General features: G+C 43.9%; 2 protein-coding genes across 6 annotated transcripts in view; both read left to right on the top strand.

Moving 5' to 3' along the window:
- The window catches only part of LOC126559422 (transmembrane protein 41 homolog), a 452775-nt gene that overhangs the window by 553 nt on the left and 435464 nt on the right, over nucleotides 1–16758 (top strand). For all 5 annotated transcript variants that reach the window (XM_050215587.1, XM_050215596.1, XM_050215604.1 and 2 more), the window contains exon 3: nucleotides 227–867. In XM_050215587.1, coding sequence (XP_050071544.1) covers nucleotides 227–734 — 508 coding nt within the window. In that variant the 3' untranslated portion in view covers nucleotides 735–867. The remainder of the gene's footprint in view (nucleotides 1–226; nucleotides 868–16758) is intronic.
- Nucleotides 1–16758, top strand: part of LOC126557510 (facilitated trehalose transporter Tret1) — a 259197-nt gene that overhangs the window by 141307 nt on the left and 101132 nt on the right. The gene's annotated exons all lie outside the window — the stretch shown is intronic.

Here is a 16758-nt window from a genome sequence, read left to right as displayed (position 1 = left end):
CTTTGCTAGTGGCTCGGTGGTATCGGCTAACCCATCGCTTTACACATAAGCTATATCTCTCTACCTCTCTCTATCTCTCCCTCGCTTTCTCTGTTGGCAGCGTTTTTGTATGTAAATCTAATTTCTTTCCTTATTTTTCTTTTTCTCTTTCTCGCTCAATCTCTTCTCCAACTTTTATCTTGATACGCTGTCTGTCCTTACGCTGCACGCGGTACCACGTGTACAGTCTTCAAACGTTTGCCATTCCCGGTTCGTTGTTCCTATCGATACTGAGCGGCTTCCTGTACAGTTTCCCGGTCGCCCTCACGCTCGTCTGCTTCTGTTCCGCGCTGGGCGCAACACTTTGCTATCTGCTGTCGCAGCTGGTTGGCCGGCGGCTGGTGAAGTACTACTTTCCCGAGCGGGCTCACCACTGGGCGGCCCAGGTCGACCGGCACCGGGACGATCTGCTTAGCTACATGCTGTTCCTGCGCATGACACCGTTCCTGCCGAACTGGTTCATCAACCTAGTCGCGCCGGTAATCGGCGTACCGCTGTACCCGTTCGCGCTCGGCACATTCCTCGGCGTCGCGCCACCCTCGTTCATCGCGATCCAGGCAGGCAAAACGCTGTACAAGATGACCAGCTCGAGCGACGCGTTCAGCTGGGGCTCGATCGCGATGCTGGCCGCGTTCTCGGTCGTGGCGCTCGTGCCGGTTATCTTTAAGCGTTACTTTAAGGCAAAGATTGACTAAAGCGGGAAAATGGGTGATCTATGTATGTATTACTGCATTGCTAAAACTACTACGGGGCTGGGACAAGCTAAATTCTTGCACGACGTGTAAAATGGGGGCCTACGCCGATAGCTTAATAGCTGTAGCCAAAGAAGTAAAAAAAGAAACACACACACACACTTACACACAGATACAGACTAAATTAGGTAAGGTAATTCGGTGGATGCGCGTGTGCGGGTTTTTCGGTTCAACACGAGTTATTCCTATTAATGCTACTGAAGGTGTGTAATGATAATAGCCATCGTTGCATGGAAGTTGAACGATATGGTGAATAGGTAAGGGTACGATAGGAATCGCGTGAACGCAGGTGAACAGACGTGACTAGCTTACAAACTTAGTGTTGGGAATTTTGTCGTAAAGAGTTAATCATTTGGTAGGATCTTGTTCTCTACCATCCTCATCTGGTGGACGGGACCTAGTCAAGCACATGGTCCAACAGTAGAACCCTATGAGCCCAGACCGGAAACATCTCCAACAAACATTAAACTATCAGATCAGACAGGTTAGCCAATGCTAGTAGTGGTTGTGGTGAAACAAAAATTCCTATTATCAAAATTGTCGTTGTTATCGTAAATGGGAGCTGCGTACTAGTGTTGTGCGTACTTAGTGCGTACATATGGCATCGAAGAAACAAGGAAAATAGCTAATAAACAGAAAACAAATGTAAGATAAGTTGAACTGCAACGGCATGTGGAAAACAGAAACACAACCAAGTCATTGAAAATGTCTATCGGCTTTCGGCGGTGGGATAATAGTCACGCGCTTCGAATTACGGATTAGATACTACACTTTCATCTTAGCCTTTCTAGGGTCGAGAAGCGATCGAATTAGGGATTTAGGTAGACGATAACTTATTACATCGTAAAGAATACGCAAAAGAACGGCAACAATTGCAACAACAAAAAATAAACTCTGTGCATGCCAAGGTGCTGCTCTAGAATCTGTCGTAAACAACAAACGACAAGAACAAACGTATGGCGCTCCATGGAGGTGCTCGCAAAAAAACCTGTCAGACGTGGTGAAACATCGGTCGTAGAGCAAATCAGTTTGGTTTTCCATGTGCTAGAAGCATCTTGCATACCATCTGTTTAACATTTTGTCGTTGCAGCCCATTGCAACCCATATTCATCAAGGATAACAAGCAGCTGAACTCCATCAATCTTCCATGGCAAACTATCAAATGTTTACAATTTTTTATCCAGTAAAAAGAAGTATTTAAACTAGATTCTTCCTTCATGGAATGACAAATCCTAGAGCACCCGTTAAACTTATCGTTGGTCGTACACGACAGATTCTAGAGCAGCGCCCAACGGATATGACGGCAGGTACGGCACCTGGGGGGTGGAAAATTTGGAAAAAAGACGCGCGCAAACGGTGACAAACGAAGGTATTCGAGGATAATTTTTCCCATGTCCAGCAGCCACGGTTTGGCGTTTCCAGTTTCCATTTCGTCGTACTATTCGTAATAAATGAACCGAATACGATTTAATCCGGACAAAAAACTAAAAAAAGGCTATCACAAGGCTTTGTGTATCGGTTGTTTTTTTCTTCGTTATTTTGTCGAATAACTGCGGCGCCGGGTGGATGGATCGGGTTGGAGTATTCCACAAAAAGGTGCGTGGCCCAAAGACGGTATGCTGCACGAACGTTGTCGCAAACAACCCAACTTAAGTGTTTGAAAAAAATGCTGTGAAGATGTTTCGAAAAGATATTTAAAGAAAGAACAAAACATGAGTAAAATTACAATAAAATTTAAAAACACTTAATTGGAAGGTAAATAATTATTTTGATTCCTTTCCCCTAGCCTGGTATTCGCATTATGTATTCATCTTTCTAGATTTAGATGTTCTCTTAAAGACAGAAACTGTGATCACCAACAATTAAGTGCTTGGGAGCGTTGCTTTTTGAACTCTGGACAGGTTATGCATGTTAAACGCATAACTCAAACACTGAATAACTTTATTAACAACAAAAGAAACACACGCAGAGACGGCGAAGTCATCGGGAGAACCTATGAATCGTTTGAAGGACGGAAGCAAACGGACAATTAAAAACTCTGCGAGTGGTCCTATTAATTGGTGCAGTTCCTCCGGCTATATCCCAACAAAAACCAAAAAAATAACTCCCGATCAACTTGATTCCAACTAATATGAAAGACATAATAGACAGGGGGCGTTGCCGGATGGTAAACGATCACATTTATCATAACAATCTAGTGATCCGCTAGTTGGGATCCTTTTTTTTTCCTTCAACACTCAGGATCCTTGTTGGGCGATAAATTATGGACGAGAATGATTAATTGATGGCGCTCCATAGGCGGCATGTTTGTGCGATGACCAGGAGTTTCAATTTATTGGGCAGAAAGGTGGAGTAACTTATCACCACGCACGTTTCGTTCCGCGTGGCTTCCGGATGATCCGCAATTTACAGGATGTCGATGTCGTTGGAGCTTACTGGTAGAGCTGGCAGTGTTTAGCATTCTACCACATTTGTTACTGCTGACTTAGGTAAGATCAGTAAGTTTTTTTTTTATAAAACGTTTGAAACCTAACCTCAGCCTCAACAGAATCCTTCAACCGATCACCGGATGTATAACCGAACAGTAAAGCAATTTTCCCTCCTCGTTGGTAATAGCTTTTCGTTGTCGCTGCACCGCACGCCGCATCAACAACAGGCACCCGTAAATTTATGCCTTTTAAAATAATTAATGCGATTAAATGCAGCCTTTCTGCCGGGCGAGTAATGCTGTCCGGTTCGGCTGCGTAAAGGCAGCGCGTGGAACTAACAGATAACCGTCCAGCGGAAACACATCGTACTAGTGATGGGGCACTCGGAATCGGACCTACCCAGTTCCGATTCCCGTGTTGGGAAATGCGGGACCAGTCGAAAAATCCGGCAAATGCTACCTCCAGATTTTCCTGCTCGCCTGTTACTTGAATCCGAAATTTGGTCGGTTTTTGGAAGAAATTTTGCCGCAGGATCGGTCGAAAAATCCGACAAATGCTACCTCCTGATTTTCCTGCTCTCCTGTTACTTGAATAAAAAATGTGGTCGGTTTTTGGAAGAAATTTTGCCGCAGAATCGGTTGAAAAATCCGGCAAATGCTACCTCCTGATTTTCCTGCTCTCCTGTTACTTGAATCCGAAATTTGGTCGGTTTTTGAAAGAAATTTTGCCGCAGGATCGGTCGAAAAATCCGACAAATGCTACCTCCTGATTTTCCTGCTCCCCTGTTACTTGAATTCGAAATTTGGTCAGTTTTTGGAAGAAATTTTGCCGCAGAATCGGTTGAAAAATCCGGCAAATGCTACCTCCTGATTTTCCTGCTCTCCTGTTACTTGAATCCGAAATTTGGTCGGTTTTTGAAAGAAATTTTGCCGCAGGATCGGTCGAAAAATCCGACAAATGCTAACTCCTGATTTTCCTGCTCCCCTGTTACTTGAATCCGAAATTTGGTCAGTTTTTCGAAGAAATTTTGCCGCAGGATCGGTCGAAAAATCCGGCAAATGCTACCTACAGATTTTCCTGCTCTCCTGTTACTTGAATCCGAAATGTGGTCGGTTTTTGGAAGAAATTTTGCCGCAGAATCAGTTGAAAAATCCGGCAAATGCTACCTCCTGATTTTCCTGCTCTCCTGTTACTTGAATCCGAAATTTGGTCAGTTTTTCGAAGAAATTTTGCCGCAGGATCGATCGAAAAATCCGGCAAATGCTACCTCCTGATTTTCCTGCTCTCCTGTTACTTGAATCCCAAATGTGGTCGGTTTTTGGAAGAAATTTTGCCGCAGAATCGGTTGAAAAATCCGGCAAATGCTACCTCCTGATTTTCCTGCTCTCCTGTTACTTGAATCCGAAATTTGGTCAGTTTTTCGAAGAAATTTTGCCGCAGGATCGATCGAAAAATCCGGCAAATGCTACCTCCAGATTTTCCTGCTCCCCTGTTACTTGAATCCGAAATTTGGTCAGTTTTTCGAAGAAATTTTGCCGCAGGACCAGTCGAAAAATCCGGCAAACGCTACCTCCAGATTTTCCTGCTCTCCTGTTACTTGAATCCGAAATGTGGTCGGTTTTTGGAAGAAATTTTGCCGCAGGATCGGTCGATTAATCCGGCAAATGCTACCTCCAGATTTTCCTGCTCCCCTGTTACTTGAATCCGAAATTTGGTCGGTTTTTGAAAGAAATTTTGCCGCAGGATCGGTCGAAAAATCCGGCAAATGCTACCTCCTGATTTTCCTGCTCCCCTGTTACTTGAATCCGAAATTTGGTCGGTTTTTCGAAGAAATTTTGCCGCAGGATCGGTCGAAAAATCTGGCAAATGCTACCTCCAGATTTTCCTGCTCCCCTGTTACTTGAATCCGAAATTTGGTCAGTTTTTCGAAGAAATTTTGCCGCAGGATCGGTCGAAAAATCCGGCAAATGCTACCTCCTGATTTTCCTGCTCCCCTGTTACTTGAATCCGAAATTTGGTCAGTTTTTCGAAGAAATTTTGCCGCAGGATCGATCGAAAAATCCGGCAAATGCTACCTCTTGATTTTCCTGCTCTCCTGTTACTTGAATCCGAAATTTGGTCGGTTTTTGGAAGAAATTTTGCCGCAGGATCGGTCGAAAAATCCGGCAAATGCTACCTCCTGATTTTCCTGCTCCCCTGTTACTTGAATCCGAAATTTGGTCAGTTTTTCGAAGAAATTTTGCCGCAGGATCGATCGAAAAATCCGGCAAATGCTACCTCCTGATTTTCCTGCTCCCCTGTTACTTGAATCCGAAATTTGGTCGGTTTTTGGAAGAAATTTTGCCGCAGGCTCGGTTGAAAAATCCGGCAAATGCTACCTCCAGATTGTCCTGCTCTCCTGTTACTTGAATCCGAAATGTGGTCGGTTTTTGGAAGAAAATTTGCCGCAGGACCAGTCGAAAAATCCGGCAAATGCTACCTCCTGATTTTCCTGCTCTCCTGTTACTTGAATCCGAAATTTGGTCGGTTTTTGGAAGAAATTTTGCCGCAGGATCGGTCGAAAAATCCGGCAAATGCTACCTCCAGATTTTCCTGCTCCCCTGTTACTTGAATCCGAAATTTGGTCGGTTTTTTGAAAGAAATTTTGCCGCAGGATCGGTCGAAAAATCCGGCAAATTCTACCTCCAGATTTTCCTGCTCCCCTGTTACTTGAATCCGAAATTTGGTCGGTTTTTGGAAGAAATTTTGCCGCAGGATCGGTCGAAAAATCCGACAAATACTACCTCCAGATTTTCCTGCTCCCCTGTTACTTGAATCCGAAATTTGGTCGGTTTTTGGAAGAAATTTTGCCTCAGGATCGGTCGAAAAATCCGACAAATGCTACCTCCAGATTTTCCTGCTCTCCTGTTACTTGAATCCGAAATTTGGTCGGTTTTTGGAAGAAATTTAGCCGCAGGATCGGTCGAAAAATCCGACAAATGCTACCTCCAGATTTTCCTGCTCTCCTGTTACTTGAATCCGAAATTTGGTCGGTTTTTGGAAGAAATTTTGCCGCAGGATCGGTCGAAAAATCCGGCAAATGCTACCTTCAGATTTTCCTGCTCCCCTGTTACTTGAATCCGAAATTTGGTCGGTTTTTGGAAGAAATTTTGCCGCAGGATCGGTCGAAAAATCCGGCAAATGCTACCTCTTGATTTTCCTGCTCTCCTGTTACTTGAATCCGAAATTTGGTCGGTTTTTGGAAGAAATTTTGCCTCAGGATCGGTCGAAAAATCCGACAAATGCTACCTCCAGATTTTCCTGCTCTCCTGTTACTTGAATCCGAAATTTGGTCGGTTTTTGGAAGAAATTTAGCCGCAGGATCGGTCGAAAAATCCGACAAATGCTACCTCCAGATTTTCCTGCTCTCCTGTTACTTGAATCCGAAATTTGGTCGGTTTTTGGAAGAAATTTTGCCGCAGGATCGGTCGAAAAATCCGGCAAATGCTACCTTCAGATTTTCCTGCTCCCCTGTTACTTGAATCCGAAATTTGGTGGGTTTTTGGAAGAAATTTTGCCGCAGGATCGGTCGAAAAATCCGGCAAATGCTACCTCTTGATTTTCCTGCGCTCCTGTTACTTGAATCCGAAATTTGGTCGGTTTTTGGAAGAAATTTTGCCGTAAGATCGGTCGAAAAATCCGGCAAATGCTACCTTCAGATTTTCCTGCTCCCCTGTTACTTGAATCCGAAATTTGGTGGGTTTTTGGAAGAAATTTTGCCGCAGGATCGGTCGAAAAATCCGACAAATGCTACCTCCAGATTTTCCTGCTCTCCTGTTACTTGAATCCGAAATTTGGTCGGTTTTTGGAAGAAATTTTGCCGCAGGACCATTTGAAAAATCCGACAAATGCTACCTCTTGATTTTCCTGCTCTCCTGTTACTTGAATCCGAAATTTGGTCGGTTTTTGGAAGAAATTTTGCCGCAGGATCGGTCGAAAAATCCGACAAATGCTACCTCCTGATTGTCCTGCTCTCCTGTTACTTGAATCCGAAATTTGGTCGGTTTTTGGAAGAAATTTTTCCGCAGGATCGGTCGAAAAATCCGACAAATGCTACCTCCAGATTTTCCTGCCCTCCTGTTACTTGAATCCGAAATTTGGTGGGTTTTTGGAAGAAATTTTGCCGCAGGATCGGTCGAAAAATCCGGCAAATGCTACCTCTTGATTTTCCTGCTCTCCTGTTACTTGAATCCCAAATTTGGTCGGTTTTTGGAAGAAATTTTGCCGCAGGATCGGTCGAAAAATCCGGCAAATGCTACCTCCAGATTTTCCTGCTCTCCTGTTACTTGAATCCGAAATTTGGTCGGTTTTTGAAAGAAATTTTGCCGCAGGACCAGTTGAAAAATCCGGCAAATGCTACCTCCTGATTGTCCTGCTCTCCTGTTACTTGAATCCGAAATTTGGTCGGTTTTTGGAAGAAATTTTGCCGTAGGACCAGTTGAAAAACCCGGCAAATGTTACCACCTGATTTTCCTGCTCTCCTGTTACTTGAATCCGAAATTTGGTCGGTTTTTGAAAGAAATTTTGCCGCAGGACCAGTTGAAAAATCCGGCAAATGCTACCTCCTGATTGTCCTGCTCTCCTGTTACTTGAATCCGAAATTTGGTCGGTTTTTGGAAGAAATTTTGCCGTAGGACCAGTTGAAAAATCCGGCAAATGCTACCACTTGATTTTCCTGCTCTCCTGTTACTTGAATCCGAAATTTGGTCGGTTTTTGGAAAAATTTTGCCGTAAGATCGGTCGAAAAATCCGGCCAATGCTACCTCCAGATTTTCCTGCTCCCCTGTTACTTGAATCCGAAATTTGGTCGGTTTTTGGAAGAAATTTTGCCGCAGGATAGGTCGAAAAATCCGGCAAATGCTACCTCCAGATTTTCCTGCTCTCCTGTTACTTGAATCCGAAATTTGGTGGGTTTTTGGAAGAAATTTTGCCTCAGGACCAGTTGAAAAATCCGGCAAATGCTATCTCCTGATTGTCCTGCTCTCCTGTTACTTGAATCCGAAATTTGGTCGGTTTTTGGAAGAAATTTAGCCGCAGGATCGGTCGAAAAATCCGACAAATGCTACCTCCAGATTTTCCTGCTCTCCTGTTACTTGAATCCGAAATTTGGTCGGTTTTTGGAAGAAATTTTGCCGCAGGATCGGTCGAAAAATCCGGCAAATGCTACCTTCAGATTTTCCTGCTCCCCTGTTACTTGAATCCGAAATTTGGTGGGTTTTTGGAAGAAATTTTGCCGCAGGATCGGTCGAAAAATCCGGCAAATGCTACCTCTTGATTTTCCTGCTCTCCTGTTACTTGAATCCGAAATTTGGTCGGTTTTTGGAAGAAATTTTGCCGTAAGATCGGTCGAAAAATCCGGCAAATGCTACCTTCAGATTTTCCTGCTCCCCTGTTACTTGAATCCGAAATTTGGTGGGTTTTTGGAAGAAATTTTGCCGCAGGATCGGTCGAAAAATCCGGCAAATGCTACCTCTTGATTTTCCTGCTCTCCTGTTACTTGAATCCCAAATTTGGTCGGTTTTTGGAAGAAATTTTGCCGCAGGATCATTTGAAAAATCCGAAAAATGCTACCTCTTGATTTTCCTGCTCTCCTGTTACTTGAATCCCAAATTTGGTCGGTTTTTGAAAGAAATTTTGCCGCAGGATCGGTCGAAAAATCCGGCAAATGCTACCTCTTGATTTTCCTGCTCTCCTGTTACTTGAATCCCAAATTTGGTCGGTTTTTGAAAGAAATTTTGCCGCAGGATCGGTCGAAAAATCCGGCAAATGCTACCTCCAGATTTTCCTGCTCTCCTGTTACTTGAATCCGAAATTTGGTCGGTTTTTGGAAGAAATTTTGCCGTAAGATCGGTCGAAAAATCCGACAAATGCTACCTTCAGATTTTCCTGCTCCCCTGTTACTTGAATCCGAAATTTGGTGGGTTTTTGGAAGAAATTTTGCCGCAGGATCGGTCGAAAAATCCGGCAAATGCTACCTCCAGAATTTCCTGCTCTCCTGTTACTTGAATCCGAAATTTGGTCGGTTTTTGGAAGAAATTTTGCCTCAGGATCGGTCGAAAAATCCGACAAATGCTACCTCCAGATTTTCCTGCTCTCCTGTTACTTGAATCCGAAATTTGGTCGGTTTTTGGAAGAAATTTTGCCGTAGGACCAGTTGAAAAATCCGGCAAATACTACCTCCTGATTTTCCTGCTCTCCTGTTACTTGAATCCGAAATTTGGTCGGTTTTTGGAAGAAATTTTGCCGTAAGATCGGTCGAAAAATCCGGCAAATGCTACCTTCAGATTTTCCTGCTCCCCTGTTACTTGAATCCGAAATTTGGTGGGTTTTTGGAAGAAATTTTGCCGCAGGATCGGTCGAAAAATCCGGCAAATACTACCTCCAGATTTTCCTGCTCTCCTGTTACTTGAATCCGAAATTTGGTCGGTTTTTGGAAGAAATTTTGCCTCAGGATCGGTCGAAAAATCCGACAAATGCTACCTCCAGATTTTCCTGCTCTCCTGTTACTTGAATCCGAAATTTGGTCGGTTTTTGGAAGAAATTTTGCCTCAGGACCAGTTGAAAAATCCGGCAAATGCTACCTCCTGATTGTCCTGCTCTCCTGTTACTTGAATCCGAAATTTGGTCGGTTTTTGGAAGAAATTTTGCCTTAGGACCAGTTGAAAAATCCGGCAAATGCTACCTCCTGATTTTCCTGCTCTCCTGTTACTTGAATCCGAAATTTGGTCGGTTTTTGGAAGAAATTTTTCCGCAGGATCGGTCGAAAAATCCGACAAATGCTACCTCCAGATTTTCCTGCCCTCCTGTTACTTGAATCCCAAATATGGTCGGTTTTTGGAAGAAATTTTGCCTCAGGACCAGTTGAAAAATCCGGCAAATGCTACCTCCTGATTGTCCTGCTCTCCTGTTACTTGAATCCGAAATTTGGTCGGTTTTTGGAAGAAATTTTGCCTCAGGATCGGTCGAAAAATCCGACAAATGCTACCTCCAGATTTTCCTGCTCTCCTGTTACTTGAATCCGAAATTTGGTCGGTTTTTGGAAGAAATTTTGCCTCAGGACCAGTTGAAAAATCCGGCAAATGCTACCTCCTGATTGTCCTGCTCTCCTGTTACTTGAATCCGAAATTTGGTGGGTTTTTGGAAGAAATTTTGCGCAGGACCAGTCGAAAAATACGGCAAATGCTACCTCCAGATTTTCCTGCGCTCCTGTTACTTGAATCCGAAATTTGGTCGGTTTTTGGAAGAAATTTTGCCGCAGGACCAGTCGAAAAATCCGACAAATGCTACCTCCAGATTTTCCTCTCCTGTCACTTGAATCCGAAATTTGGTCGGTTTTTGGAAGAAATTTTGCCGCAGGACCAGTTGAAAAATCCGGCAAATGCTACCTCCTGATTTTCCTGCTCTCCTGTTACTTGAATCCGAAATTTGGTCGGTTTTTGGAAGAAATTTTGCCGCAGGATCGGTCGAAAAATCCGGCAAATGCTACCTCCAGATTTTCCTGCTCCCCTGTTACTTGAATCCGAAATTTGGTCGGTTTTTGGAAGAAATTTTGCCTCAGGACCAGTTGAAAAATCCGGCAAATGCTACCTCCTGATTTTCCTGCTCTCCTGTTACTTGAATCCGAAATTTGGTCGGTTTTTGGAAGAAATTTTGCCGTAGGACCAGTTGAAAAATCCGGCAAATACTACCTCCTGATTTTCCTGCTCTCCTGTTACTTGAATCCGAAATTTGGTCGGTTTTTGGAAGAAATTTTGCCGTAGGACCAGTTGAAAAATCCGGCAAATGCTACCTCCAGATTTTCCTGCTCTCCTGTTACTTGAATCCGAAATTTGGTCGGTTTTTGGAAGAAATTTTGCCGCAGGATCGGTCGAAAAATCCGACAAATGCTACCTCCAGATTTTCCTGCTCTCCTGTTACTTGAATCCGAAATTTGGTCGGTTTTTGGAAGAAATTTTGCCGCAGGATCGGTCGAAAAATCCGGCAAATGCTACCTCTTGATTTTCCTGCTCTCCTGTTACTTGAATCCGAAATTTGGTCGGTTTTTGGAAGAAATTTTGCCGCAGGATCGGTCGAAAAATCCGGCAAATGTTACCACCTGATTTTCCTGCTCTCCTGTTACTTGAATCCGAAATTTGGTCGGTTTTTGAAAGAAATTTTGCCGCAGGACCAGTTGAAAAATCCGGCAAATGCTACCTCCTGATTGTCCTGCTCTCCTGTTACTTGAATCCGAAATTTGGTCGGTTTTTGGAAGAAATTTTGCCTCAGGATCGGTCGAAAAATCCGGCAAATGCTACCTCCAGATTTTCCTGCTCTCCTGTTACTTGAATCCGAAATTTGGTCGGTTTTTGGAAGAAATTTTGCCGTAAGATCGGTCGAAAAATCCGGCAAATGCTACCTTCAGATTTTCCTGCTCCCCTGTTACTTGAATCCGAAATTTGGTGGGTTTTTGGAAGAAATTTTGCCGCAGGATCGGTCGAAAAATCCGACAAATGCTACCTCTTGATTTTCCTGCTCTCCTGTTACTTGAATCCCAAATATGGTCGGTATTTGAAAGAAATTTTGCCACAGGATCGGTCGAAAAATCCGACAAATGCTACCTCTTGATTTTCCTGCTCTCCTGTTACTTGAATCCGAAATTTGGTCGGTTTTTGGAAGAAATTTTGCCGTAAGATCGGTCGAAAAATCCGGCAAATGCTACCTTCAGATTTTCCTGCTCCCCTGTTACTTGAATCCGAAATTTGGTGGGTTTTTGGAAGAAATTTTGCCGCAGGATCGGTCGAAAAATCCGACAAATGCTACCTCTTGATTTTCCTGCTCTCCTGTTACTTGAATCCCAAATATGGTCGGTATTTGAAAGAAATTTTGCCACAGGATCGGTCGAAAAATCCGGCAAATGCTACCTCTTGATTTTCCTGCTCTCCTGTTACTTGAATCCGAAATTTGGTCGGTTTTTGGAAGAAATTTTGCCGTAAGATCGGTCGAAAAATCCGGCAAATGCTACCTTCAGATTTTCCTGCTCCCCTGTTACTTGAATCCGAAATTTGGTGGGTTTTTGGAAGAAATTTTGCCGCAGGATCGGTCGAAAAATCCGGCAAATGCTACCTCCAGATTTTCCTGCTCTCCTGTTACTTGAATCCGAAATTTGGTGGGTTTTTGGAAGAAATTTTGCCGCAGGATCGGTCGAAAAATCCGACAAATGCTACCTCTTGATTTTCCTGCTCTCCTGTTACTTGAATCCCAAATATGGTCGGTATTTGAAAGAAATTTTGCCACAGGATCGGTCGAAAAATCCGGCAAATGCTACCTCTTGATTTTCCTGCTCTCCTGTTACTTGAATCCGAAATTTGGTCGGTTTTTGGAAGAAATTTTGCCGTAAGATCGGTCGAAAAATCCGGCAAATGCTACCTTCAGATTTTCCTGCTCCCCTGTTACTTGAATCCGAAATTTGGTGGGTTTTTGGAAGAAATTTTGCCTCAGGATCGGTCGAAAAATCCGACAAATGCTACCTCCAGATTTTCCTGCTCTCCTGTTACTTGAATCCGAAATTTGGTCGGTTTTTGGAAGAAATTTTTCCGCAGGATCGGTCGAAAAATCCGGCAAATGCTACCTCCAGATTTTCCTGCTCTCCTGTTACTTGAATCCGAAATTTGGTCGGTTTTTGGAAGAAATTTTGCCGTAAGATCGGTCGAAAAATCCGGCAAATGCTACCTTCAGATTTTCCTGCTCCCCTGTTACTTGAATCCGAAATTTGGTCGGTTTTTGGAAGAAATTTTGCCGCAGGATCGGTCGAAAAATCCGGCAAATGCTACCTCTTGATTTTCCTGCTCTCCTGTTACTTGAATCCCAAATTTGGTCGGTTTTTGGAAGAAATTTTGCCTCAGGATCGGTCGAAAAATCCGGCAAATACTACATCCTGATTTTTCTGGTTTCGGAACCAATTCCCGATCCGATTCAGGAACCAATTGCTGATCCTTTTTTGATTCCCTTTCCGTTTTGCGTGCCGCTTCCGGAACCGATCCTAGAAACGACTTAGCAATCAATTCCAAAACTGATTGCGATTCCTGACTAAACTCAAACTCAGAATCGATTTTGGAAATATTGACGCGCTCCGGAATCGATTCCGACCTAAAGCAGTATTTTGCCCATCACTACATCGTACCCACCTAAAAGCAACTATCCCGTCATGGACGAAAGCCGCTGCATGATAGATTAGGGGATGCACACCGGCCAAGATTAGCCGAGCACCACCACTCTAGAATGGTGGAACTTGGGCAGCAAAACATACAACAAGCAGAAATAAAAACAGTGTACAATCACATGAATCGTGGTCTCGCCGGGGCGGCATGCCACGGCGGCGAAATTGGTGTCCCAATACTTCCCACCGTAAAGCCCAATGGTGGTGGTGGCACGGAAGATGGATGGGAACGGTACAGCGCGCGCAAGCATACGGGATTCAAATGCATTTTGAATGTTTTCTGCCAAGCTGAGCTGCATTTATTCGACCGATAACGTGTAACGCATTATCAGACGGTTCTTAAAGAGCATATCCAGACCAGAAGGCTAAGCTGCGTTCCCATCTAGAAGCCGCTGCCGTTTTTGCCGGTCTGGTGGATATTAATCAGTCGACGAACTTCGGTGGTTTGGGCCGGTGCGGTTTCGTCGTGTGTTCGTTTTGTGTTTTTTGGCTGGGCATTTTAACGCCAAGTTGCAAAAAAAAATGGACGATGTTCGGTTTCGGTTAGTGCACTGGGTGCGTGAGAATCATTTGACTTTTTGGACGAGTTTACTACTGGAGCAATCGAATCTTATTGAAGCTGAGTCTACATTAGCGTTGTCTACAGGAATAACTTGCGTGGTAACTCATCGCTGTCTGAAATAAACACTAACCTTTATAAAGGTAAGGTAAGTCTTCACACAGAAGAGCTGGGTTTCAAATCCAATCCGTACCATTCCCAAGCCATCTTGACTATCCAACTACATAGTATCAACAAGTCTAGTGAGCAAATTGAAAGCCAGCGTGACCTAGTAGCTCGTTAAGCCAAGAAAAAAGACAAGATATGGACCATGGATTTGGGTTGAATTGCAAAGAAAGACACCATGTTTGGATGTCAGTTTGAGGGATACAGAGATAATCAGAAGATCTTTTTTCATGTTAAGGGTGAGTGATGACATTTGACCCGATATTTAAAAGACATCCCCTAGCGATGACTCTGTAAATAGCAAAGAGAAAGGCAAGAATGCACTCGGTGACAAACAAATGCGCCTCGCCCAACGTCTGAATGTCATCAGGTGTCTCAGTGCCTGCGTGTGTGTGTTTCCTGATCCTTGCTTCAGCGTCAGGTGCTGTTCGTATCCACCCGCGCTATTCCATTCCACTCATTGCGTTATCTCTGATCGCACTGTCGGTTAGCTTTTTTTCGCCCCCTGCTTCGTTATTGTTTGCGAGGTTTATCTTTTACAGCTCCTTTCGAGACTGGTTGGTGCGTTCATGCAGTGTTTCTGTGTTCCTCCTTTATGTTTCCTTCCTTCCAGTTGGTTCCCTGTTCCCTAATTGTGTTTGCTCTAAATGGGACAATTTAAGGCACGGTGTTGACATTTCGTTCGGCTACTTCTCTTGGATGCAATCTACACCTGCACCGGGTCCTGCAGTGCGAAGATTGTAGAAATGTAAGATCTAGGCTCGTGTGCTACCTCGTGATTAAATTGACAGAGTCCTTCGTCTAGGAAAGAAAAACGAAGAGCATGACTAAACTATCGAAACCTTGATTCTAATTATCTGCCTCGAGTGCTCTATTTTTTCGAAGAGATGTTTCGCATTCTTCCCTTCGATCCAGAAATAAGTCTTAAAATGAGCTAATGACATCCTTACTGAGCGTCCTCTAAAGTCTAAAGTCACAACATGTCGCCCCGTGAACGTGAAAGCCATCCTGTAACATACCGCGTGCCGTACCAAAAACCTTATGCTAGCGGTCTCCGTAACGTGGCGACATCTAATTTATTGCCAATTTAATGCGTATTTTATGGACCCATAGAGATAGCGTTAAGTATTCATTTACATTAGCATTATCGCCCAACGTTTTCGGGGGCTTTGCTCGCATCGCGGTATGTTTGTATGCCCTCGGTTCTGTCTACTGGTGCTGCTGCTGCTGCTGCATCATTGATGCATAATGTGGTGTTTGGTCTCTGTCCCAAAAACCATGATCCCAACGAATCAATGACCAGGTCAACAATCGCGAAGATCTTTTACCTTCCTGCTGGGCCTGTTGGAAGTGTCGAAAGAAAAAAAAATCGAAACCCGAAACGTGCAACTTTCAGTGTAATCGTTTGGTGGGAAGAGCACGGTGAAGGTGATCGCTTGTTTTCTTTATCACTTAATTTGCGAATACAAGCATTAAGAGGTGCCGCATACACGCGAGGGGAATCACTCACGACCGTTTGACGGTTAAAGATCTAGTCCGGTTATCATAGCTTTGGTGGACGTCATATGCAGACATCACATCACATCACTTACTACTAATCAAAAGATTTATCAGAGGTGTAATGCTCAAGATAGCTAGGGTATAGTGGAAGATATCGTTTTCTCCAACCGACCATCGAATACGTAGTTGGATAGTCAGTCCTCACTACGAGGGAACGTTCTGGATGGGACTTGAACCCTGGTCCTGTCATGTGAGGACCGGCGTCACCTCATACCACCAGGACGCCCTCGGATACCGGGACGTAGACATTTTAGACTGTTTTAATTACTGACGCCTAATTATTCATGCAGTCGGAACTGGTTCAGATCAAACCCAATTCCCCACCGGGGAAATTAATTGACACATGAATTATGTCCATTATAACGCACAGCAATATTAAATGTCATTTACGATCCTTTCTATTGCTTGAGCTCTAGTTTCATGAGGCTCGTTAAACTCCTCTCACAGGTGTGTAAATTTTGTTTTACAGCTCCAGCGCTGACAGTAGATGGTGTTTGGTCTCCACGCAAAAAAACCCCAACAACCCATCCACCCAGATGCATTTTGCACCTCGTTAATCCAGTGTAAATATTCCATAAACGGTCGGCTAATGGGATTGTGTGTGTGTTTCCACTCATTTATCGTGCCTCACAATCGCCTTGAGGATCGTAAAACTCGACGCAAAGGTACCGCGCCTCGGGGATTATTATTACTATTTTTTTTTTTTTTTGAGCTATAAACCAATGGCCGGGTTTGGTGCCAAGAAAGTGATAAAGCTGGGTGGCAGAGGTACTCTCGGGGTCGATAAAGCTTTTGAAATGTCACCATGGTGATGAGGAGAAGAGTTGGCAGGAATATCGGAGTCGATCACCTTTATGCTGGAATGTGCGATCTTTTGCTGAAACAAATCGCCATGTAGAACAAATCGGTTTCATGGCGTCGTGTGCGTGCAGCCGGTGTCCAGTGTGTCTAACAGGTGAGCCAAAAGCATAGGATACCATGGTAACGACCAGTAGTTTGTAGAGAGCTTTCACTCCCTAC

This window comes from Anopheles maculipalpis, chromosome X (assembly GCF_943734695.1).
Source record: "Anopheles maculipalpis chromosome X, idAnoMacuDA_375_x, whole genome shotgun sequence".
Classification (NCBI taxonomy): domain Eukaryota; kingdom Metazoa; phylum Arthropoda; class Insecta; order Diptera; family Culicidae; genus Anopheles; species Anopheles maculipalpis.
The sequence above is the reverse complement of the archived record's forward strand: the minus strand, read 5'-3'. Positions and strand labels throughout refer to the sequence as shown.